A 27,037-nucleotide genomic window follows, 5' to 3' on the forward strand; every position below is an offset into this window, starting at 1 on the left:
TCAATCCACCATACCAAAGATCTAGTCAAGCAAATTTTTTTTATTTTAGCTAACAGTACCGTGGCATAGGATATATTAAAAAATAACTCAATATTTAGCTTTCTTTCACTGAAGTCTGTTGGCTGTCAAGCCGTGTTTGTTCTCATAACAAAGTGTATACACATGGAGGGTTGTTAAATAAAACACATTCCTTCGCGAGAGACCTGATTGTTTGATTAGATGAAGCGACCGCTGTCCTAAACGTGACAAACATGTTGGGAATGTTTAAAATGTACCTCATTCACTGTCAATAACTACAGCGAACTAAGCTTCTTTTATGCTAACGATTTCAAACATTCTTAAGAAGGAAGAAAAGCGACTCACACACGAATATTTGCAATGTTCTAACAAAGAATTACACGCCGAATATTTTTTCCTTGAGGAACGCGAGCTTCCATATTCCGGACGGTCGGCAAGTATCCCGGATTAGGCCATGTTCAGTGCTTGAAAATGACAAATTCACCTGGGCTTTCGTTCTGCGAAACCGTCTTCAATCGTAAATAAATTGTTTGCAGCGATGCACCCGGTTTTGGTATCCGCGGAATGTAAACTCCGAAGTAGGGGTATTTTTCTAATTAAAGTTTGATGCCGGCACCCTCGTAATTGAAGGACAGCAACAGAAGCTCCATCCAATTCACGCTAAACTTCTGTTATCCACACTTAATAGGCCCCTTGAGCGCATTCCTAATATGGAAAGTGATCAACTTGACCCATTGACTCAGTTGTACAATGGATACTGGCAAATTCCCGCTGAAATGTGCAGTGGAAATGAGTCGAGAGGGAGGAAGGAATTCCATTCAGTTTTCCGGTTGGAATTTTCTTGAAATGCTCGCCATGTCGATGTTATGTCAATTTAAGCGAAGAGGGCAGATAAATACATGCATACTGAAAAAAGGCAAGGACTCTACACAATACTTGTCGTATGAATAATAATTTTAAATCACACTATTTAACCATAGAGACTGGTGAAATACAACTTTCAGGGTTCTTGTAACATATATATATAGATGTGAGAGCTTTTGTTTTCTTTTCCAGAAAATTGAAGGGGGAGACTGAAAAAAATTGTGTGGACCTGTTAATACTAATTTACTTCGCTAAAACGTTTAAAGATAGTTTGGAAAAATTTATTATAAATGGATTCTAGAATATATTTCAATTTTGCTTTGTTATCATTTGAAGATAAGAAAATCTGTGACTTTCAAGTTGACGCTTGCTCTTAAGTGACGTCACGGTTGCTAGGTAGCGTTATTGACAATTCTTAAGAGTCGTCATTGGTTCTCATCTCACCTACGATCTGGTCACGTGGCCTCATGCTCGGTCCTCGGGCTGGTCGGTGTGTAACGTCATGGGAAGATGGCGGACCCTTTTACGGGTGGCCAAAGCTCTAGGGCAAGTAATGCTTTACAGAAGCGTCAAGAATCCTTAAAAAGATGGAATAAAAGCGAGACAGCCTTAGAATCTGCGGACAGGTCTAGAAAGAAGACCAAAATTCAATTTTCGCTCGGAACTGTGTTCCTTTCGGCGGTATCGAGCGGTGACGTGGAGGAGGTGAAGAAACTTCTGGCCAAAGGCGCAGATATAAATCACCAAAATGTCGATGGACTTACTGCGTTACATCAGGTAAGGTATCTGACATTCCTGCCAGAGATAGAAAAATTATATTTGAAGCAAGAGTAGCTTGTGCGAGAAGGTTTTGTAGACCAGGTCCGGGGTCCTAGGCAGAACCCAAAACAATAGCCTAATTAAGGAATCACTCGCTCCTTAAAACATCGAGTGATTACAGAGCTTGCTTCGGGAAAGCTAAACTTCTCGGTGCTGATTCCTTTGAATTCTTACTTGACCAAAGTTAGGCATTAAATCAGTTATAACCCTGGCAGTTATTTTTTGGCCAGGCAATTCTCAAAATGCTTGTTGACGCCTCGAACTATTAAGACCAAGTCCAAATGGTTACAAGGAAATTTATGTCGATTTCTAAGCTCTAAATCACAACCAATCTCTGTATATTCCTCTCAACAATTTCAGTGTTTTTTATCCTTGTGATATAAACTCTTCCAGCCGAAACATTCCTTATCATTTCTTGTCTCGTATGCCTTCAAGTGAGCAGCTTAAAGCCGAAGGCAACCTAGTATTTCGGGGTATTCAAGTGATTTTCAAACTAATCACTTTCCGTCGTGTATATTTACATCTGTTCGTAGTAATGTAGGCTTTTAACTGTTGTTTGTGTTCTTCAGGCTTGCATCGACGAAAGTTGTGATCTCGTTGAATTTTTGGTCGATCATGGAGCCCGATTGGACGTACGAGACAACGAAGGCTGGTCGGCCTTACACGCTGCAGCCAGTTGTGGGAGCGTTGAAATAGCACAGTGAGTTTGTGTTTGCTTTATACATTTCATTGTAATCTTCTCTAAAACCGGCCTGGCATTAGGTTTGAACTGGGCTTGTTGAGAAGCTTTTATTGTTAGCGGCATTTCATTCACATTTAACACAACTAGCCTAAATCTGTGGTCTGTGTCAGTTCCAAATTTGTATCGCGTTTCAAAACATGCAAGGAACTCGGTGCAAATTTTAGAGGCTTCTTCTTCAGTGTGTGAGGTTTGTGAGGTCTGAATCGCTGAGGTATATTTGTGATTTTGCTTTGAGGCTTTTCCAAGCTGAAAGAAGGCGATAAACCTTTCTCCTACCAAAGAAGAGAGGTCATAATAAAATTACTCTTCAATCGATTAGAATCTCTTGTCAGTCGGAAAATTTATATCGAATGGCCGAGGTTGTATGAAATACCTTTGAAGTGCTGTATCCCTGGCGTTCGTTTTTTGACCTTGTCTGTAGTTTTTCCTTTAATCTTTTGTTGTCTTTTCCGTGGTGCGGTACGGAAATGTTCTAAGCAATGTTTTTCTTAAGAAGGATACTAGATCAGTCGTTTATATCTTCAGAAGTATGTATGTGTGTGTAAGTCGCTGTGGCTTAAATTCATTAAAACTTGCTTTGATGTAGTCGTTTTATTTTTCATTTATAATTTTAGAGATTTAGACTTTGACGCTCTTGAAATTTATATTCAAGTGGCCTTTACGTTTCACTTTAACCAAGTGTTGTAACAATTTTTGAGTGGTTGCGAGATGGTCAAATTAAAAGCGTGACTTGCATAGTACGAAACCATGTACACTCACTTGTGGAGACTTGTAGTTTCAAGATCTACCAACCGACCATGCAAATCCGTGTGAATTTTAAGTCATTCTTATTCTCAGTTACAACTGGAAAATCGACCAGACTATTTTCGGAATCATGCACTGTGGAAATTTAAAACACAGCTTGTGCACTCCTATCGTGGCTCATTTATCTTGGGTCAAATCTTCTGTTATGTATAATTTCATGAGTGAGTTAGACACAAGTTTCGAGCTGTTCGCTTCCGAAAATCATACAGTTTTTGTTCAAGGCTGGTTTTGCAGAGTTTGTTGATAAGAAACTTTCAATTGTAACTTCGGCGGTGAAATATTTTTATAGAGAAATCCAATTATTCCGGAAACAGCGTGCCTACTACGAGTGAAACTTTGTGGGATAGAGCATATTGTCTTAGATCATAAACCTTGATACCTCGTGGTTCATGGTGTTTACTCTTACTCTATAACTAACATCCAAGTTACACGAAACAAATATTTGTAATGGACAAAAATAACTGTTGGTTTCCTGGCACACCGAATCAACCTCAGCAAATTAGTTTGTTTCTACGGAAGACCTTTTTGAATCAATTGCTTTCCCGTTGTTGTTCATGTTTGAAACTATTTGCACTTTTATTACTGAACCTTTAGTAGTGGTATTTATTTTCGTCAAAACACACATGCACAATACGTCATTTTCTTTTCTCAGTGTTTACCAGTGTTACTTTGAACTGAGTACTATTCATCCTTTGGTGCACTTGATCTCATGTCTACATAATCAGCTCAAACATAATCATAACACCTTTTATGAAATTTCAAGTAAGTTTTATTTATTCAAAAGTTTTCCAGTTCGATGTAACAGGGTCAAGCAGTATATATTATTCATTTTAACATCATTTTTGTATTTAATAGTTGTATTTAATTTTGGATATCCAGGTTTTGATTATTGATACTTAAATTTGGTTGTAAATATCTCCCTATGTTGCAATGAATAATTTTTTAAACAAATTTTCATCATTTTGATTTTGAAAATATGTGGTTTTCCTCACAGTCTGGATTGACTGAAATGAAAATTATCACACAATGATTTTCTCAAAAAAGTTTCATTTTGAAAGGAGTTATGTAGCAATTGTGTTTCAAGGTTGTAACATTTCTGAAATCTTGTACTTTTGCTGCATGGACTTAAATTTTTGGCTTAGAGCAACAGATTTCAAGCAGACCAAGTAGACCAATAGAGAAAATAATTAAAACAAGTCATGTTATCAGTTGAATGCAATAAGTAAAGTCATTAAGTTGGAAGTGTTTTAATTGTTTACTTCCAGTTCAATATTTAAACTGAGACTCTATTTATAACAATAGTTTTGTTTAGGCAGATAAAGTTGTCCTGATCTATCAACTTTGAGGCAGATTTTTTCATTTTTTACATGAAAAAACCACATATAAAAACCACATGTATAATTAAAATTAGGAGAAGTTAACTTTAAAAAAAGGATGGTATCTGTATATTGGATCACCATTCATGGTTACCAGGCCTGTAGATAATGTTGAATGTTAAAAGAAATATATATATGTTTCACTAAATTGAAGTTCATCCATGAATTAATACAAGTGGTAATCCATGCATACAGGTTCTTTTTTTCTTTAAGTTCTGGAGTAAAGAGGCATTGCCAAGAGGTAGACAGATCTGTGCTTTAACATTTAGAGTTGATATATATCATCATCTCGGTAATGTATTCTACATTGAATTATGTGAGGTTCACCGTCTTAAAGATACTTTCTTTCAGTTCCAAGTATTTCCATAACCAGCTAATGCAGTATAGCTATTTTAAAAATCAAGTTTTTCACACTAATCATTCTAAGCAGTTGTGTACAATGGGTGCTATCACATTGGCTTTTTCCACCTGGGGTCTTACCGTTTTTCTGAAAATTTTAAGATGAAGTTCAGTTCCTAAAAACCCTTTATTAAAATGTATATTGTGTAAAAGGTAGTATTTGATGGCTGATTATTTGAAGATGTCCTCAAAATGAAGTAAATACGATCACAGTTTGCTCATAGGTGTTGCAGATATTCTTACCAAATTTTTAAGTCTTCTTTCTTCTACATAGGATAACTGACCTGAAAAATTACAAAAGGGATTCTTTTTATTTTACGTTACCAAGAGATAATTAAACTACAAACTAGTATCCTTATGCTCAACTGTTTGAGGATTTTTTCCTCTGGAGTGTTTTACAGTTTGGTAAGAACACTACATGTATCCTCCTGATTTTTCATACCAGTGAACAGCTCCTGCGATTTTTTTTTATTCTTTTGAGGCCTAATCAGCTTATTAGGAATTTTGTATCTGAAGTACACAGTTTCAGATTTTATATGCTGGCATGTAATTAATGATTTAAATGACTTTTTGTGTCAGTGGTTGCCAAAGATGGATTAGGCAGTATTTAGAATGCCAGTATCTGCCATTTGTAAAAATCTGTGGATAAAACTGAGGTTTAATCTAGAATTAAAGTTGTAGGGAATGGACAGAGGTAGTGTGCAGCAGTACCTTGGAATTTTCTCGAATAGCTCTAATTAAAGGAAAAAAAAGTGATATTGATATTTTGAGCCAATATATACATGTACTCAGAAGCTATGTTAAGTTATATAATACTTAGTGGTTATCTGTTGGAAAATAAACAATTGTTTTTGCCAGGGATATAAAAACAAAGGGAAATAAAATTATGAGGAGTTTATTCTTTGATTGGAAGAAATTTAAACTAAAATCACTTTTAACAGACACCAACATTTAGAACAGGGTAAAAATTCCAGGTAAATGGTGAAAAAATGAATAATTTTCTTGAATAATGTCACTCCACAAAGGTTGCATTATATGTAAATGTATGGTATCTGTGATAATTTTTATGATAACAGTTGCGCTGAAAAAGTGTTTCCACAATTTTTACAGGATTTGGCTTTTGTTTCATTTTGAGTGTTAACTTCATATGATATTATATGTATGTGTTGTTCTTTTTCTAACTACAATAACAAAAGCACTCAAGGTTAACTCCTTTCATCTTGATTCATCTCTCTCAGAGAACCTTTTGAATTCACACAGGTTTGGAAAGTGTTTGGAAATACATGTACCTTTTCCTTAGTTGCTGGAATTCTTATTTTTAGGGTATCACACTTTCAAACTCCCAGAATTGTTCATAGAGGATTTTACATTCTCAAAAATGTTTCCTGGCAACAAAGTAAAAAATTTAAGATTAGTATAACTTTGGCTTGACTTAGTGTACACTCATTAACCTGTATTGTTTTTAATCGCCTAACTTTTGATCTGATTACAGAGACAGACATGATCATTGTATGTGCATATGTTTCTATAAATCAGAGGGAACAAATTGCAATTGTAGCATAGCTCAGAGACCCTCTTTCGAGGGATTATTGACTGGTATAGGAAGGATGTTCCACTCTTGTGCTGAGAGTACTTTGTTGGCAGAGTTTTCATTTGGTAATTAGTCACTGAGGAAAAGTGTTAAATGACACAGGAATAACGACATCTCACCCCTTGACTTCTGTTAAAAAATCAGGCAATTTAAATATAGGTGGATGATTATGCAGGAAAGTCAAAGAATTTACTGATCTCCAGAGCTTGATAAACACTCTGATTCTTCCGGAGGGATAGTCCTACTTTTGTGTCTCAAAACATGAAAGGATGGTGGAGAGGCCAGTGTGAGGGTTTCATAAATATCACAGAAATGTTTCTTATGCCTTAAAGTCAAGTCACAGAAAGACATTCCAAAATAACACGGTGTAGATATTCTTATATTTCACATTATGATTAAATTAGGGAAAAGCAATCTAAGGTTTTAATAAGAAAGTTGATTTTCTTTATCAAGTTTTCCAGGCAAGGCAAGCCTAAGTATCCATACATATTGATAACAAATCAATTTTTTTTCTCTATTCTGTTTTCTTTTCCCATATGCTCCTCTCTGGAACATTGAGGGAAAAACTCTGCTGGTTGGCTGCCAAGAGTATTTTACAAGGAGAGTGAAGGCCTTAAGACTAAATTTCAGGCATTATTTTTCTTCAGGTTTTGATTATTTTATAGAATTATAAGTTGCAAACTTAGTACTGAAAGTGTTTCTCCTTCATGTACACTCAAAACATGATTCTGTTTTGTTGATTTGTAGATGTTTACTTGATCATGGAGCAGATGTGGCAGCTGTTAATAATGAAGGGGAATTACCACTGGATCTTGCAGAGGAAGATGACATGGAGGATCTTTTAACAGAAGAAATTGAAAGATTAGGTATGTAGTTACGAAAGAAAGTATTTCTTCCATCTCAAAGTTGAGACTCTTTGGTGCAATGGCATATTGTCATAGCATGAAACCTAATGGTCTGGAGCTCTATTCTTTCTTTGGGGGAAGGGGGCTCAGTTATTTCCTTGGTCCCATGCTGATGATAGAATCAAGCTCTATTTTCTTAATCTATTCAAGTACACTGTGTTTGACTAGACTGGGTTCTACTGTAATGATTAGTTAACCTGCCATTAGTAAGATTGTCTGCTCAGTCTTTTCAATGGAAAAATAATAAAACAAATTTTGAAAACTCTTTTGTAATTTTACAAAGTTTCATTTTTATTAATCTCTGGAATTTAAGAATTGGCCTATTAATTCTCTAAACTGGACTACCTGTAGCCTGCCAGTTCTTTTTAATGATTAGTGTCCCAAGATTCCATGTCTCTTTCAAAGCCCCAATTTGTTTTTTTGGCTTTAAATTTTTGCTCGCATTTTGCATGATTGATAGTATGTTCTCTACTTTGATAACTTTTCCCTTTGTCACCAGCCTGTGTCAAAGCAAAATTACTTCGGAGAAGGAGGGAATTTACCTTAGTTCGCTCTTTTTGAAAGTAAAAGCAAATTTTGGTATTGAGATTTATTGATTGAGGTATTCAAGACAAGTTTAAATGTTTAGTGCTCTGAGTAGGTTGCCATGGTGGGAATCAAATGTTTTGGACAACTTTATCATGGAGGTATTTGTTTTTGTGAAAATATTACTCAAGAGATAACATGAGGTAGAATTGTTGGTTGAGATTTTGAATAAATGTAGATCTCAAAGAGCACCCTTGTGGTGCAATACTGATCTCCTCTTTCACTTTTTAGCACATCAGGGTATCAATGTAGGTACATAAATCAGAGCTCAATTTTGTTCCTGTTTTGAGTTTTATTTTCCCTTGTTACTGCATGTCATAATATTTGGTGATGGGTTTGAAATAAACAAAAGATGTAGTCGGCATCATGGCTGAAGTAAATCAGACAAAAATTATATGCTGTCCTAATTTACTATCAAATTACACATTCTGCCAAAAAGCTTGACCTTCCTTGTCTCATACAGTCATGCGTCTGGATTCTTTTCTTTTATCTTCTTGTATATATCAGTTAAGTCCTTGGATTTGTTCTATTATTGCAAGTCATAAGTTTTCAGAGTTTTTATTTCCTGGCTCAACTTTTGGAGCCTAAAAAATGTGTCGTGCATTTTCATTCTCCACCAAATGTTTTGTTAATTTGGAGATATTTCCTAAAGGGATCTTTGAAAATGTATTTGATGAGATTTACTATTAGGGTAGGGCAGGGCAGGGGAGGGGCTGACATCTTCGACCTTTTGATTTTGCGGTGTAGTGATTAGCAATATTCAGGAACCCCTGTACATGGTTGATTGCATTACCTTGCTAGTTCTTAACCCCTGTCTTGTTAAAATGATTCATATTCCCTTAAACAATCCTTCAATTGCTGTTTAGCAAAACTTCCAGTCAGCTTTTTGCAGTTATCCCTTATCATATCGCCATTGCGTGTGCAAAATGGAAAATTATATTTTTGGAGTTTGGCCAGTTGGCTGTTGAAGCTAATAGAACACTCCACTAGATTTGGTGCTGCCATGTTTCACTCTAAAAAGTGTAGGAGTGTAGGAAATGCCTTTTTACCATCTATGATTACATTCTCACAGAACCACCAAAATACTCAACAGTGCAACAACAGTATGTGGGCTCAAACTGTGTCAAACTTTCACTTTGCACTAACTTGAACATGTGGCCATTTCTTTAACAGTGAAGTTTCAATATTTGCTCTCTGCTCTCACAAACTCCAAGGTATCTTAAACTGATTTTCTCTTTCCATGGCATAAGTCAATAACTGTTCATGTTGACTGCAAAAATTAAGATTTTTTCTGGAGGAGGGGAGGTACAGTCAGTAATACAAGTACAGTACAGTCAGTAACAGTTAGAGACTCACCTGATACAACTTGTATATTTTACAACAACAAAAAGTATGTACAGTATACAACCATTAAAAAAATTGATGTGGCATAAGTGTACATGTAGATACATGTAGAGTTTTTTGGCCCCACATGAGGTATTTCTCTTATTTTCCAGCTTTGTCATGTGGTTAATACATATATAAAGTCTGTTTATTAAGCTGTAAGATGTTAATGATGGAAAGCTAACCTTGTAGCTCAGTGGTATTGGTAACTAGTGAATTAAACTAATGAATTAAAATTTGAGGTCCAAGTCTTTACTCATATGGCTTTATTACCTTAAAACTTTTGATTATTTTAGCCCTTTAACTCTCAAGATCTGATTGGTAATTCTCTCCTCTAGCTGCTTTTACATTTCCTTGTAAATTAGTTGCAAGAATTTGGTGTTAGATCAAGAAAAACAACTTCTTCCTGATAAGTCTGAGTATTCTTACCTTTTTGATGATGATGCATGGATATTAAAAGGGAGAAGTTTCATGTGAATTACTTATTGGAGTTGAAGGGTTAACTACTGTACCAGCAGCCTGATGGTTCTGAAGTTGTTGTGATCAGCCAATAAGTGACAGATTAGGAAGACTACAAGCACCTCCACCACAGCACAACTGATTGACTGCCCAACTATGACATGAAGGAAGTCCCACAGTGGGCAGCATTTTAAATATCTATTGTAAAGATTGTGGGAGTCTGATGTTAGTTTTGTTTTGGCCTGTAAATTTTTTTTTTATTGTGATGAAAATAAATTTTCATCTTATGCCTTCAGGAATTGATGTTGAAGAAGCAAGAAGTAAAGAGGAGAGAATAATGTTAGAAGATGCTCAGAGTTGGATGAATGGTAGAACAATAAATGAAATTAAAGATAGATCAGGTGAAGTTATGGCACAACGTTTTTACTTCTAAGTGAAAAGGTAATCCAAACCCCTTAGGCTTTATTCATCAAACAATACAGTTGTCCTTAAGGAAGAAAGGGAGGGGGGGGGGTTCATCAGATTAAGGTGACGAAAAGTTCCCAACTATGTCAGGTAAAACTGATGGTCAAGATTTCCTTGTCATTTGAAGACTTTTTGAAGTTATTGTTGTCCATTAGAGGACTGTCTGTGGTTTTGATCAATTTGCATTAGCTAGTTCTTTTATATGCCCTTTACATGTATGTTTTATAAACTGTTATAAAAAAACATTTGCCTGTTGTTTGGGGTCTTTGCCTTTGTGGAATGCATTCCTTTTTGCTGAGTTGATCAGGGCACATCTATGCATTTTATTAATATATATCTGAGCGGTATTGAAGTAGTACATAAGAGTTGCAGTTTAAGCATGCTAAGACTAATGTTTTTCTCTTTAGGTGCTTCAGCATTACATGTTGCTGCATCGAAAGGTTATATACAAGTTATTAGGTAGGTTGGCTGGCCACTTAGGCAGGAGTTTCAATAACTTTTTGCATAAGCTGCTAAAGGTTTAATAGGCAGTTGCATAGAGGTGAATTGTACAAAAACCACACTAAAAACACACCATTCACTTTCATGGTACATAATAATGTTAATTAGCAAATTCATGACATTCTGTCAGTGACATACTTGTACACAGTACTTTTAATTAATTAGTTTTCCTTTCACTCTTGCCTGTCCTATAACGAATGATCTGTGTTTTTCCTCAGTCTTTTACTTCAACTTGGTGTTGACATCAATGCTAAGGACAATGATGGCTGGACGCCATTACATGCAGCAGTTCACTGGGGGCAAAGTGATGCATGCGAAGTACTCGCTGATCATGGAGCCAACTTTAGTGCTAGGAGTAATGCGGTAAGATGTTCAAGAGATGTACATGTATACATGTGTTCTAGTAACCATTAAATCAATACCAAAATATCCTCACCTTTTACAGTCTTCAGTGTCTGCTCTTAATTAAGCATGATCAGTATACATTTCTCTTTGATTGCCATCTTTTAATTGTAAAGATGATGTTGCTTTGAAATTCAGAAAACCGTGATTGTGAGAAATGTGTATGGAATATTATAGGGTTTCAAAGAAAAAGCCAATTAGACCTCAGAAAACTAAATTACAAACAGAAAAGGCAGTTACTCTGTGGTTTTGAGGTTTTCTCGTTGGTCTTTAACCTTTTTTGTGACTGGTGAGTACTCAATTGACCTGTAAGAATTGAATCACATTCCTTACTGTTTCCACTATCGTGTAGCATGTAATATGCATGGTTAACATTTTTAGACTCAGCAAGTCAGACAGTCAATGAACTCTGTCTGGCTTTATGCTTGTCTGTTTGGGATTGAGTCAATCTGTCAGGCAGTCTTTGAGTTGTCCAGACAGTTAGTAAATCAGTCTCTCTTTTTGTCTGTCCATATGTAAGATGGGTAGGCAAGCAAGTTGAAAGTTTTGTAGCTCTTACTGATGCATCCGTAGGGTTCAACACCTATCGACCTGGCAGAACCGGACATGGTTAAAATGCTGGAAGAGCTTAAGAAAAGGCAAAAGGATAAGCCAAAGATCAATGCGGTAAGTAGGGTGACTTGTTTATGTATTTGTGCTCATTATGGAAGCTGTGATGTGCTTTGATAAGCGTATAGCATGTAAGGAAACATTTAACAAATTAAAGAGTAATTGAGTGGTTGCTCTGATTACCTCCAAGAAATTGTCAGTGTAGGTCAAGTTGTACGATTAAGAATTGACTAGACAGGGTGAGTTAAAGGTCAGACAGCAATAGATTTGGTTTGAGTATATCCACTCTCCTGACTTATTTTTGTTGGCATAGCATTCCTCATACAGTAAGTGTTACTGTTTCCCTTCAACAGTCAACAACACCAGTCATTAAAAGCAATATGGAATCTGGACCAGCTCCCTTAAAAAGACGGTTAGTGTTAGTGTTTGCAGATGTCATGTCTTGTGTTAAAATTGTTTAGCTCACCTTATTCAGCTATTTTATGGAATAGGGGTTGTTATTAATATTTATGTTATTTCGGACAATGTATTTTTTTTACTTGAGAATTTTCACAGAATGACAAATAGAACCCAGTGTGTTTTTGCTATTAAATCTATACACTAATCAAGGAAGAACATGTAATAACCACATTTAGCTAATTTCTCCTTTGATCTCTTCAATCAATGAGCTCCCACTAAGGTATCATTCATCATCACTGAAAATTTCTTTGTGACAAACAGACCTTTTTTAACTGTTTGTTGTGATCTACTCTGTAACTGCATGTTGACAGTGAATTGTTTGATACTTTCTTTTATTATTCCTTTTTGGTGCCAACCTTGAGCAGTGCGGTTGCAAGTAACTTTTGCCTAATATATGCATGTTCTGTTTTTAGTGCTTTCTTCCAGCCAAGGGACGTAACGATAAATAACCTCTGTTCACAGCAAAACTTAATCTTTGCTTGCAAATGATTTATTGGATTACTGGAGCAGAGCAAGCTTTAAGCCAAACACTTGTCCAGCTGTTCTTAAATCCTGTTCTGTCAAGAAGGCTTTCTTCCTTTGTAGTTAGCTGACATTGCTCGGCAAACAGCCCTAATATTACATTGATGTTTTGTAACAAATGTTGTATTCCTCACCCCTGCCCTCCCGCCACACCAGGGTTGTCTATTTCTCAGCGGATAGGTACAATTGTGAGCCTAACATTAATATCAACAGTATTGTTCCCTCTCTTTGTCAACAGTTACTGTACATTGTAGAAAACTCTGGTCAGTTACAATGTTAAGCTGTTTCTGAAGAACGACCTAACTCGCTCGTTCGTTTTGAATTTGAAAATTAACGGGTCTAACATTACCTTAGCCCTGTAATAGTTACTGAATTTTTAAATAATTTATTTTTCCTTCCTTTTCAGTCTATCTGAAACATCTCTAGCTAGACTGCGGCGTAATGTACCCCCTGCTAACAACCCTGGACTACTGTATGTAAAAGTTGATACTAACACTGTACTAACACTCTCTTGAGCTGCACTGCTTCTTTCTCTAGACCGAGTAAGCTTGCTGTTGTACGTGAAACTGCTCTTTGGGCTCATCTTCTTTGCTGCGTCTTTCACTTATCTCATCTACTTGATGCGTAACTCTTTGCATGTGGGTCTCTCTTGGTGTTCTTGACTTCCTTTCTTTGCGGACTGGCACTAAATAAAACAATTATTCAAATTCCTGAAACTCGGAATGACAATGCATGAATTTGATTGAAAATGAAACGCAGTGTATCCGTCGTAATTGTTCCGAAAGAATCGGTTTCTTGGACACCAAGCACAGATTGATCCTCGAGAAGCAGAGAGATCAATTCCAGTGCGTGGTGTTTGTGGTGCCAGTCCTGCAAGACTTCTATTCATGCAACTTCTGTGGCTTCTTCATTTCATAGGAGCTCCATAACAAGAATAAAGGACCAAAACCTTTTTCTCAGGGACATCAATCAGGAGAGGGCACAGATGGAAGCTAGCAAGGAGCAGTTGTCCACCTCCCCTAAGAGCCGCACCTCCAGACCGCCGAGTTTCGACGACTCGCCCAAAGAGGACAAGGAAAACGAGAAGGAGAAATCAGACGGTTTCAACAAAGATGACAGTGGTTCCGAATCCGATACGGAGGACAGCTCTGAAGAGTCCAGTGAAGAGGATTCAGAGGAAGAGGGGAGGGGTGGGAAGCCAGCTGTGAACTCGGTTACTTCCAGGACCAGACCGACGGTCAATTCTCTCCCAGCTAATTCTGCGGTTAATTCGCTTAAAAAACCAGCGGATGAGTCCGACTCAGAGGAAGAAACCGGCAGTGAAACTGAAGAGTCCTCTGAAGAGGAGGAGGAAGAAGAGCCGGTCAAACCTGATACGCGAACAAGTATAACCAGTTCTACGTCGCGACCGTCCGCGTCGTCGCGTTTTCCGAGCGCGCCTGTTAGTGCGCCATCTAAAGTAGCGGTGGGAGGCACCTCAAAGCTTCTGAAATCCCCTTTCCTAGACAATGATAAGAAGGCAAACAATCCTTCTTCACTTGTTTCAAAAACTGAACCCTCTAGGACTCCAAGGTTCGGTGATAGGGGTGATGGTAAAGAAGACACTAAAACACGGGTTGCGAGCAACGTAACTCGTACTACGGCGGATACTACGAGTAATGCGACCATAACTACAACTAGTGCGGCTCGGAGCGTAATTAGCTCCACACCTAGCGAGGACGCTCTTCCAAAAACAAAACGGCAGATCAGGAAGGTCACTGAGAGGGCGAGTACCTCTTATGTAGTAAATAGCGGAAGGGGAAATGAGGAAGGTGATGAAATGAACGGAGAAGATGGCAAGAGTAATGATGTGACCCACAGGAAGGGAGCAGAGGAACACAAGGTAATACTTCGTGCATGCAGCATTATTTTTGATGAACAAGAGGGCGCGCATTGCTTTAGCGCTGTAATTGTCGTTTTTTCTGTTCTATTGTCATTAATACTGTTATTATTATCGTCATTATATTATTAAAGGACAAGTATGCAACGATATTGCTGGTGAACAACAGGGCTCGCAACAGGGCTTGTCGTCTTTGTAAACCTTATTTTTTTTAAATTTTTTATTATTATTATTATTATTATCATTTTTATTATTAATATTATTTTGTGTATCATGTTTCTGCCTTTCAGCCTTTCAGCCTCGGGCGGTTTGTTTGACCTCGCTAAGCAATGTACTATTATACTTATTTTTCATTCAGAATGTTTTTTGATTCAGGTAACAACCTGTAAAATATATATTTCTTTCCTTTCTCTCTTTTTTTGTTCCCTCTCCTTCTTTTTTCCTTTCTAATTTTATTGTTTGTTGTCTAAATATTTGTTCTGTTGGCTAAATACGAATGAAAATTTGAAGGAATAAAAAACCATTATGACAAAAGGTGTAAGAATAGACGGGGATTAGAAACAGACTAATTTGCAAGGTGTTGAATTGCCTGCACCCTCACCGAATGGCGTGCCAACTTAATCAAGCAGTATTGTCATAAATTCCACACCAGAGTAAACATGCCGACGCGCTGAATTACTGTAGATCATGCAGGTATGCATCGTTGCAACGACTTAAGATAACATAGGGATTTACTTGTTGATTGTGTTGACAGAATGCCACGAAGAGGCTCGTTATATGCTGGTTGTCAAAGGGTTCTTTGCTAAATGCGTGGGGGAGGTTTGCTCTTTTAATTAGTCCGGCTAGCTATTAATTATTCATAGGAGCCTCTCTGGTCGAGCTTAAAACAATTGAAATAAAAATGGCGAAACTGAAATTTGAGCCAGACTTCTAGTTGTTCAGCGTAGTGTACTGTGGAGACTAGTGGCTCCACAGCCTGAGCTGGAAGTTGTCCCGCTAGAGTGTTGTTTGTGCGATCCAGGGGTGATCACGAAGTTCCGCTCATGTCGTACCTAACTCGTCGGTTCGATCAACCAAGCTATGGGAGTCAAAAGAATTATACGTCAAGAACTCAGGTAACGCATTCTCCAAGGTTCAAAGCGGTCGTATTTTAGTTGGGATTATGAAGTGAAATTATTGTTTGGTTGGTTCTTAGGCTGTTAATCCGACCTGAGCGACCATCGCTCGATCGGAAAAAATTGCGTTCATTGTACTTGTTTGTCAACAGTCGATATTTTGCATTCCGAATTTGCTATCGATCTGGTTAGGCCTAGTTTAATCATCTGTTCACCATCCTGTGGTGAAAAGCACTCTTTTTCTTGCGGACGGAATGAAGTGTTCAGGAGCAATCTTTGCAGAATGGGAAGAGTAATTTCATCAACGTGTTCATTGCGATAGAGTCAAGCTGAATTAATTTCTATTGACCGACATATTTCATGTTCGCCGCGGCGCTGACTACAAAAGTTCTTTTCTCTATTATCAACAACACATTGTATTTATTCGCCGGTGGCACTAGCGTGGATAAAGTGTATAGCCTATAGAGAAACAGAAAGTTTAATATCCTGCGGGTTCTTTATTTTAATTCTAGCAAATATCTTAACATCTGTACCTCTCGGTGAGGCGTTAATAGTCTAAGATTGCGTTCTGTTGCATTTCCTAAGCTCTTGCGTGCATTATTATTCAAGATGATTGAAATTAGCTCTAAATGAAATTGCTATTTTGTTAATATCTTCAGATACGAGCCGCCAGCATTTTTTGTTACAGGTCAGAAATTATTTATCCAGATAGGGCCTCTGATAGGGGTAAATAATCGGCTCTAAAGTGGTTAATTAGCTTTGTGTTAAGTTATCTCTAGCATTTCATTCACACCCATTTTGCATACAATGAACCTCTCCCGTCTGTCAGAGCTTGACAAACATATTCGGTGTTTTGAGCGAGAGCCCAATCGCGGTTTTTAAAGTCAGGTCTTCGAATGATGACTGCAGGGCCGTAGAAATTCATTGATTTGCGGTGGGTAATTCTTTTTAAGACCAGATGTTGGACGTAACTATTGTGAGGGCGAATATCTGACGTTCTTGTCAGCAGGGCAAATATGTCAAGTCGCGTAGGGAATGTAAACTTCATACTGGTATTATTTACTTCTGTTTTTGGAAAGCAGAAGTTACAATAAGTCAGATGCGATTCGGTGGTAAACAATCGATGAAGCGTACCTCCTTTTACAGTTAGCGTATTTTAATGTGAGTGAACAAGTTTAATTTGCTGGCCATTTCAGAACAGCTGAATTACCTTCTACATTCTACCCTCGCTGTCCTACTGATTTTCATCAGCATGTTCAGGTAATTTAACGCTAGCTCAGAGCTGGACGTCCGGGGGCGTTTTAACCTCTGAAATATGTACATTAGGGGCAAAGCTCTAGTCCCAAAGCCTGTTTTTTGGAGTTGTCGTTATTTACCTACTGGTGGTATATTCAATTAGTGGTCAACTGAATGTTGCTAATTGGTCCAGACGCCACTTGATTTTGTTACGCTTTGACCTTCAGTGAAACTTACTCCCTCTAACTTAGTTTTGTTGAAGGTTCATGATATCTTACAGAATTAAGGCTAGAGTAAACATTCTTCATGTAACAGTTTTACTCCACTGCTCCAACCATCGCTATGATTAATGTTAATTATATACAAACCCTTGTTGCAAGACTTTCCTTGTTTTTTCTTTTATCATATTGTTTGGTACGATGTTTTCTTCATATGTCTCTAGAGTAAGAATAGCCATGTTGGTCCAAATGTTGCGTTAAATGTGCCGTACATGTTAACGAACAGTGTCGTGCTTTTTCATTAAGTATCTACAAGTGTCAGCATACTTTTTTAGCACGGTGAGGGCATTAGTCTTTACCTTGAACTTATTGTAGTATTTTACACGCGCGCGAAAATGTTTTTAACTTTTTTTTCCAGACGGGGAAGGGAGAGGCAAGGATATATAGACTTTGTTTAAAGAGAAGTAAGGGGTAGTAACTCACAACTGCGTTCTTAAATAGCAACTATTTTGAACCACCAGGTGAATAGCAAACTTCGGTTAGAAGGGTTTTGTTGCTGCTCTAATAACAGTCGTAGTCAAGAAATCTTCATGTGTTTGACCCATACTCTTCCTTATCTGTTCAGGCGAGCATTGGGCCTGAGTTCTGGTTTCTGACCACCTGCCTTTGTATTTGTAACTTCATCGAGATATCAAGATTCTTTCGGTTTTTTTTTTTCCAAACTTTTTACCAGAGAGCATTGTCATTGTTAGTTTTTGCATGTCGTAGGACACGTCTGTGCGGCGGAACTCTAAGGAAGAGACGAAGTCGACGAGACTAGCCTCAACTGCTGACACGTACCTGAGCCGGCGGAGCAGACCCAGTGAAACAGTTGAGGACAAGAACGAAGAAGCTAAGATACCGGATTGGAAGAGACGACAAAAGGAACGAGAGAGGGAACGAGAAAAGGAGAAGGAGAAAGAACAAGAGAGGGAGAGAGAACGACAAAAGGAAAGGGAACGACAAAAGGAGAAGGAGAACGAGACTGAGATGCCAAGTTATCGCCGCCCCAGGCAAGACAGGGAAAAAGATAAAGAAAAAGAGAAGGAAGAGAAGGAAAAGGAAGACGATGACTCCTCTGCATCGGCTGCGGCGCAAAAAAGAAGGGCCAGGAGGCAAAGAGATAAACGAATAAAGGGGGTAAGTTTCTAAAGAGACTGTGGTGCTGCGTCGGTGGGAGAGTAAAGCAGGTTATTTAGTGTTAACAACTGAGTTGAAAAAGTAAATTGGCCACCGTAAAGAGTAAAAAAAGCTGACTTTTCAAGTGTTAGCCCTTTGTCAGAGCGAAGGGATAAGTGGAGATAAACGCCGCGTAGGGGTGGGTATTTTTAGCGTACTTTGGAATAGGACGCCACCTTAGCTAACCACTGTCTTCTTTTTCCCAACCCGTAAGATCTATTGGAAAAGCATCATAGTCAAATTATTTTAGCTTTATTTCAACTATTTCAACGAGGTTTTTGCTTCCTATCAGTAATTCTCAGATCGAGTTAGAGGAATCGTATAGCACGTGGGTAAATGGAAGGTGTCCAGCTTTTATTCGAAACAATTACGTTTCTTTAGACTTAGCAGCCTTGTTGTAAACTGTAACTCCTAACCATTTCGCTCGGTCGTTTTTCCAGAGCGACGAGGAAGAAACTGAAGAGGCCAAAGACCCAAAAAAGAACACAAAGCTAAATGAGGAAAATGACGAGAAAGCCTCCTTGGCCAGCAGGAGACGATCACAAGAAACCAGACACGACGAGTATAAGGTATGTGTTGGGCGTGGCACAGAAGTATACAGCTGGCACAGGGTAAAGTTTAACCACGCTTCCTAACCGTTATTAGCGGAAGCAGGACTTGATGACAAAATTGCCACGGCCGATTGGCTCTTCATAAAAATAACAATTCTCATCTCGTGTTTCCTCCTTTCACAGAGCACCACGGATAGAATAAGAGTTGGCAGGTACGATTCTAGTTTGTCTTTTATTGGGTAGTAGTTCGTGTGCAGCGCTGTCTGAAAGGTTGAATCGTTGTTTTCATGCAATTACAGGCGTATCCGAAGCCTGCTGCTTGTAAACTGCTTTCACTCATTACACTTCTCATCTTTTCCTTTTTGTAGAACCATTGATTCGAAAGGACCCTTTGGGACCTCCAAGGTTAGAACCTTTCAGTTATTTTTGTGCCGACTTCAAAACGAAATACCTATTACCAGTGCCATAGCTGTTAAAGAATCAATTACTAAGAAATATCTATACAATTTTTGGTATTTTTCTCCATCAGGCTAACACCATCATAGCAGAAACAGATCCTCAGAAGCTAAAGGAAAGATTACAAGTAGCACAGTTGGAAATTCAAGAATACAAAGTTAAACTAGAAAAGGCCTTACAAGTAGGTTATAGTATTGAATTGTTTTGAGTTTGAACCATGTAACAGGAAAGTGTACAAGCAAACCATGTCTAATCGTTGGCATTTTTTTGCAGGCAAAAGAGGAACTTGAAAGAAAATACTCAAACGTAGAGGACGACTTAAAGGTAAGTGTGTCTTGTAGTATCTTCATGTTAGCTTGTTGTTATCTTTCTGTATCGTGGTAGCTTTCATTTTAGTTGTTGCTTTTTGTCTGAAAAATCGGTGTGACATGTCCAACATTATCCAACAGTGTGGTGTATGTATGCAGAGAAGGCGTGAAAAGATAATAATGTTGTAAAAGCTTCCACTGTGTCGCGACTTAACCAGAAGATTTTTTAGACCTGAGGTAGTGTTACCGTGAGCGAATGCCATGACCACATCCAGGTGTTAAAAAATTCCTCATGGCTGACCACACAATTTACTGAGGTGTCTTCCATTAACTTCTCCCCTCTCTTCCCCTACCCCTTCATGCGCAGTCAATTTACTTTTGTCTGCTGCAGTGGCAGATTTTTGACAGCTTTCGTGGCTAATCACTTGACCTTATTTCCGATAGCAACTAGCGGACCTGAAAGCGGACAACCAAAGGCTGAAAGACGAGAACGGTGCCTTAATCCGTGTTATAAGCAAGTTATCACGACCTCCCACTTGACCGGCAACCATGGTGTTAGTAAGGCAAACTAGAGACATTTAGAACTTGATAATGCCGATATGTGATAACCCCTCTTTCCTGGTCTTAAACTGTACCTATTTATTCAGTACGAGACCACAACTTAGATGTTCTTTAATTATGCTAGGAAGGAGGGGTGGCAGGGGAAGGTCGGATTTTGATAAAAGCCTTCCCTTCCCCGCCAGCCTATAGTACAATAATGAGGACTTGGTTGGGTTCGTTTTTTCCCTTGTTGTAATGTAGGTATGTGTATGTTTTGTAATTGGACGTGAGTCAGTAATAGAGATAACGGAGATCAGTTGCAACGTTGTACACAAAAGTAAGCAAAGGAAGATTAAATACGATTTTACAATTGAATAATTTGTGAACTTCCCTCAAAAAGCCCATGTTCTGCTTATTTCTAATGCAGTTTTCTATAAGTGTATATTCTAGTTAAACGGCCGAAGTGCTTTTCATTAGTTACGCAGAACTTTTTGTCTGCTAGAAGCTTTTCTATTTTGTTACACTCTTGAGGGTTCAGTGATATTAATAAGAATAACAAATTAATGATAATCAATCCGATTGCTAAAGGTTCAACTACTGTAGTAAAGTTTAGTTTTGTACGACTTTTTGCATAGACGATTCAATAAAACCAAACAGTGCTTGCTTCTGGTAGGAAGAAAGAAAGAAAAAAAAAATACAAATACGAGCCTTTTCGACTATGTCGCGCGATTCTGTGTTTGATTTAGAGCAAATACAGATTAGTCAAGAGACAAGAAGAAGAAAAGACGAATTTAATAGCAGTCAAAAGGAACCTGTTATCTCAAAAAGAAAATGTTTGGCGCCGTCGCAAATATAATTGTATTGAAATTAACATTTATTATATTGTATCGTTGTTATTGTGCGTATAAATTCCAGTGATCTCAATTAGTTAGGGTTAAGCGTAATTAGAGCTGCTTCAGTTGCGCAATCGTAGATTTTTGACTCGTCACGCAGCCCGCTTTTCATTTGGATGGGTTGACTGCATGACAGCCAAAGGGGCGGCTGCACAGGAGGGTAGGGTAGTGTGCTAGTCTGTGATTGGTTTTAGGGCAGTCAGGGAAATAAGAGCAAGTTCGGGCGGAATCCCGTAGCCATAAATTCTTTGTTGCCTGACTTGTAGCTAGAGTACTAGTTTAATGATCTAGCAACAAGATCCGTGAAGGTTTGTCCGTCCATTTTTTTGGATAAGGCAAGAACGAGTGTTATTTGTCCGACTGAATGTATGAAATTTAACTTAATGCGCTTGCTGGAACGAGGTAGAGCCATGATTGTGAATCCACAGGCAACTTCAGGTGTTATTCCTGGAAACTTGCTTCGGCATAAGTACTCCGCAATATCAAAGTTTTATCTTTACTTTTCAGATCGGAATGTTGCGCTAAGTTACGGCGGTCAACTCGTTTCGGTAAATCAGGCTTCAAATTAATGACTGAGGCGATCCTTCCTTATATGAGTGGAATCCACTTTGTTTCAATTAAGGGTCAGAACTTGGCTTTACCTCCTCAGAGCCTCGAGGGCCTGTACGTCTGAACAGGTCACAGTCTCTGTACTTTAGCGCGGCAAGCTTTGTACGACAGTGCTGTACGAGTAGCTCTCTGTCTTTTATTTTACATGATTATGGACAAAATAATTAATCTTATTTGATTAGTTGTCCCTTCTTTGTTGGTTCTGTGTTGAATACGAACCCTAACTGCTATAAATATACCAGTCTCTTATAAATCTTGTTTTGTGTGGCGTGTTAGTTCTGCGTACGTTTGCTCAACTGTGGTGCGTTGGACTATTGCTTCTCCTAGGATTTTGTCCTTAACCACTTTTTCTTTGAATATTTTTGGTTGAAATGTAAGGGGTGAGTTTTTGCACCCAGGGATAAAACGACTTCATTGGTGAGTTTGCCATGTGTCGTTAAAATTGGGTGGTGTCGAATGAAAGAAACCTTGAAATTAAAAGGGAGTAAGGCAACAGGACCATCTCTACTTAATTTAAGGCATATTCACATTATCGATAACGTGAGGGGGGTCAGCGAGATCTGAAGCGGTTAGAGCACGAGGGTGCTAAGCATCAGGAATGATTTGCACAGTGATTTATGTGCGAATGCCCTCGTGCATGTTTTCCTTTCATGGTTGAGTTACTGGTACCGCCAGCGTGTCCAAGTACTTTGATGTCATCAAAGAAAGAAGTTCTTAGACAATTGTCTCGCTTAATCAATCATTCTTTTAACCCTTTAACCCCCGCGAGTTACCAAGAAATAATTTTTGCCCACAATATCCACACAATTTCAAGAAGACAAGTGATGAGAATAAAGATAAATATCAACTAGGGGACAACAAGTTGACCTAATACCAAATTCTCCAAACTAACATCACAAGAACTCTATGGGAGACAGTAAAGAGAATTACTAATGAGACCTTGGGAGTTGAAGGGTTAACCAATTTATTGATCCAGCAATTAATCTATGGATCGATCGCCTGGGGATAATTGCACCTGACTGATTAAATGACATACCGGTGTCCTACTCACATCACCCAGGTTGGTGTGCTTGAGTCAGAATCCGGAGAAGTCAAGACTCGAGAACCACGCGTGGACGGAACTATTCCGCTGTGTTTTTTACCAAGAGACTCTACTATCGATGCACATGTATGACAATGTATCACAACGGAGCAGTTGAAGGGTCTGATCCTATTTCTCTGCCAACTTGATATATCAACGGGGCTAGGAAAGCTAAATAATTTCAAGACAATCAAAGTAGACAGGGTAGGTGGGTCAAAGGAAATTTGAAATGAAAATATAGGGTTTTAAGCAATACAAACCTATGACCTCGTAAAGCCTTTTCATCACAGGGACCGGTAGAGGAGCGTGCGGGAAAGAGTGTTATGGGTTTCTTATTGGACTTCCCAGTTTTGAGTCATTTTTAACTTACTTCCAAAAACAATAAAGTATTGATTTTGTTTACTTCGGCTTGCATGTACCTGGGTGGATACCACATCTAACTCAGTCATGCCATGTCAGGAAGACTTATGGGAAGTTGTGACGTCACGAATTCATGAGTTGACCCTTTCTCTTGTAATCATGGTGTTACCCTACGTGCGCTGCGACCCTTGTTTTCGAGGTATTATTTTCCATCATTATGATTGTTATTAATTCTACCGGTTAGAGAATCGAACTTGAGCCGAAATACTACGTCACTGCCTGTCTTCCCTACGTTGTTGACGCAGGCGGATCGAGGATTAAATGTCCGAATAAGAAAAGGGGGGAGGAGGTTTTCTTAACATTCAACAGGGGTGTAAAAACTGTTATTGTGGCATATAATAAAATAATATCGAAAATACATATCTATTTCGACATTTTGTAAGCGCTTCTATAACTTATTTATCGATGATGGGTAGCCACTTACTGAGAACATAGATTAAAATCTGCGGAACAGATTAGAATCAAAGGGGGAAATATAAAACGCAGTTTGTGGTCAGTAAAGTGGGAATTATTGCAGTGGTTAAGCAACCTGGAATGTTAGGTCTAGAGGACTTGGTCATGCGCATGTTCCGATAAGGTTTGGCAAAGAAAGTCAACGCAAAAGGGAGTTATTTTGCATATTTTGATTGACCAATTTCCCAATAATTTAGGAACCTTCCTCAATTTAGATAGAAAGCTTTCCTTTCAGCAGTAAAGTATTCGAGTAGAAACTGAAATAAGTGAAAGAAAAGGAGAGAGAGCTGTTTACAAGTCTTTCTAATCCATGCCAATTAAACATTTTTCTTCTGGCTTAGTGTGAACTCTTATCTTTCATTTAGAATTTTCATCGTTAGTTGATATTTCCCCTTTGAAAAGACGAAAATAGACTTCCTATTTTCGTTCTTCAACCTGAAATTCCGGAACTACCAAGTTTAAGAGGCTTATGTCGACTCAACCAAAAACAGAACATTTCATCATTGATATCCCCTTGCGGTTGAGCTAACACTTGGCTAACAGAACCACATATGTAACAGTGACTGAAAGGAAAAAAAGGGAAAAATTTTTTTAAGCTGAACCAGAGGATTTTAAACTGTGGCACCTTTAGAGCGAATGATGGCAGTCATTGGAAGGTTAGTAGAAGGGTCAATTATTAATCTCGGTAACATCACTAACCTTGATGCGTCATTATGGGAAGGTTCGATACAGGCAAGGCCGACAAAAGGTAGAGGATGACGGAGTTTACATGACGTGTAGTTCCATCTCAAGTTAAACACGTGGAGGAAAATGCGCAAATTAACGTAGGTTGCATTTGTTGGTGTTTTCAGACGCATATCTTCTCAACAGTATTTGTTGATCTAGTTATCACCTTCCACGAGGGCGTCCGTCGAAGGTGATAACGTCCGTCTTTCTGTTTTTCCACGGTTATATTTCTGTGATCAGCGAACATTATTTTTTGCGCCCGAAAGTAACTCCACAAATTTACTCTCGTGGCTATTGACCGTATCTGAGTGTGTTCCTGTCCTAAGAACACAATCGTAGAGTGCACAATATTCTGGAACCAAATTGATGTTGGAACTGAACGTCCAAGGGTAACCATATCCTTTATGCCACATAATTTACGTGGATGCATATTTGTCAATTGTTTTAAGGGTTCTCTTGTACAATTTAAAAAAAAATGGATTCAAATAATAATAATAATAAAAAGGGTTATGGTTACTTTCATATGTTTTTCAGGAGATAACCATTTGGTATAGAAAGATAGTCAAATGAATTTTAGTTTTTATTTAAAATTACAGTATAGGAGAAATACGGAATATTTTTACCATTTTAGTGTACGACACCCCTTTTGGACAGGTGTTAATTTCAGAATAGAAACTTTTGCAACGAACAACAATTACCTTTTTGTAATTGATGTGATGTCGCAGGGGAAATCGTACTTTCATCCCCAGCCAGTAGCTTGTAAAGGGAGGGGTATAAGTGGAGAGGGTGGGGGGGGGGGGCGATTCTTAAAGACAAAGAAGACGTCTCAGATATGTTTATGAGTAAATTAAAAGGATGAATGTATAAAATTCTCGTAGAGGGAGATGCACGGTACGAATCGACTGAATTTGTGTACGAAACGACTAGGTACCAGATGCAGTGCCCTAGTGGTTCGCAGGGGCGCACTCCTCCCTCTCTTTCTCTCGAAGTTTTAGCTTCGGCCAATGGATAGGACTTGGTCTGAGTCCTCCCTTGTGTCATTGCGCATGCGTTGTTTTTTCCCAAAAGTATCAATGGGTACCAACAAATTTTCAGAGAAGCTGGACAAAATTCCTGAGGATAACCCGCCCGTCATGGACTTTCACAGCATCCTCATCTTTTTATGCTAAAGAAATCAGTATGAGCGCTGTCAGTGTATGGGAAGTACGTAGCACGAGCGCAAGACGTACTTTGCTTCTCTGTGAACACGCCTACCAAGCCGAGTACGTACCCTAATGTCCGCTTCTTGAACACAGAACGGGGCTGTTCAAGTAAAAAAGTCCCTATTTGAATAATTTCGCTAACACGACCCTGATGAAGAGATTTGAAAAAATCACAAGACTGAATATTTTGCCAAAGTTATTTTATCCTGCGCTTTTAATATCGTCGGCACTGATATGTAGTGGACCCCGGCAAATTTTCGCTGGGAAAGGCGGAGCCACCCTCCCTCTCTCACCCCCCTGTTCCCCCTGCTCCGCCGCCCATGTCATACGGTTATTCTGGAGAAAGAAGAATATCTGACATAGATTCTACCCAATAGCAAGCAAAAATAGAACCAGGGGATACCTTTGAAAGGGAGGGGGGGGGGGGCGCTTGCATTGTGACTTTTAATTTTTCTCTCACTGTCGTGATAGGTCTTCTAATCCAGTACCTCAAAAATATGGGTTGTCGAGTGATTTAACGATCTCTTAAAGGCGTTAGCTTTTATTTCTTGCCATTTGACTGGCATTATCGTCTAGGTTTCAAGTCCTATTTGCCTGTTGTTTGTCTTCATCTCACCATCCCTGCATCCCACCTTTCACTACGTAGGAGGTGTAAAAACACCCTCCTACAAAGTACTTCCTCAGCTTAGATCTCTTGGTATCAGTGCGGTTGAGCTAGCCCACGTAAGATCTGCTTAAAACGTTCTCAATGAAGGTCTTTTACTTGAGAGATGATTTTTTCAAGTGTAAATGGAAGATGCACAAAAACAATGCAAGCAGGACAATGTCAGTTTAATTTTATGTGCTAAGTAAACAAAGAGGACGAAATTCAATTATGACCATCCCAGCTCACTCGACATGCTTCGTTGACTTCGGATGAGGGCACAAACCATGAAAACTTTGCTTGAAATGACTTGGAAAGTTGTCTGATTGCCCTTGTCGACTCACTTTCCCTCTCTGTAGTCACGCTACGTGCAGAATGCATAAACGTTTTGAGAATCTCTGGAAGGCATGCATTTTGATTGACGCACATACCGATTTAATGTGTTTAATGGTGGGATTTTATTTCAATTCGGTGTCCAATTACATGTTTGGTGTGTCAGTTGGTTAGGTTATATTGTCTCCGCGATCAGCCAATCACCGCCCGCGGGAGGAATTTGGCTCCGATCGTTGTGCGCATGTCCTGTAGC

At 38.5% G+C, this 27,037-nt stretch overlaps 1 protein-coding gene across 3 annotated transcripts; it reads left to right on the forward strand.

The window, feature by feature from the left end:
- The first annotated feature begins 1,369 nt into the window (after positions 1–1,369).
- On the forward strand, positions 1,370–22,183 carry LOC131788180 (protein phosphatase 1 regulatory subunit 12A-like). 3 transcript variants are annotated; one of them, XM_059105248.2, is made up of 17 exons: positions 1,370–1,659; positions 2,271–2,401; positions 7,361–7,479; positions 10,242–10,346; positions 10,818–10,869; positions 11,130–11,274; positions 11,887–11,979; positions 12,276–12,334; positions 13,310–13,375; positions 13,864–14,785; positions 18,120–18,530; positions 19,010–19,138; positions 19,304–19,332; positions 19,489–19,525; positions 19,650–19,757; positions 19,850–19,900; positions 20,329–22,183. In XM_059105248.2, exons 1-17 carry the CDS (start codon positions 1,393–1,395, stop codon positions 20,422–20,424), a joined length of 2,820 nt encoding a protein of 939 aa, XP_058961231.1. In that variant the 5' UTR covers positions 1,370–1,392; the 3' UTR covers positions 20,425–22,183. The 3 variants fall into 3 exon arrangements, with proteins under 3 accessions (XP_058961231.1, XP_058961232.1, XP_058961234.1); XM_059105249.2 differs by lacking the exon at positions 13,310–13,375 and having other exon boundaries at positions 13,822–14,785; XM_059105251.2 differs by lacking the exon at positions 13,310–13,375.
- Positions 22,184–27,037: the final 4,854 nt, after the last annotated feature.

Source organism: Pocillopora verrucosa, chromosome 1, assembly GCF_036669915.1.
Source record: "Pocillopora verrucosa isolate sample1 chromosome 1, ASM3666991v2, whole genome shotgun sequence".
Lineage (NCBI taxonomy): Eukaryota > Metazoa > Cnidaria > Anthozoa > Scleractinia > Pocilloporidae > Pocillopora > Pocillopora verrucosa.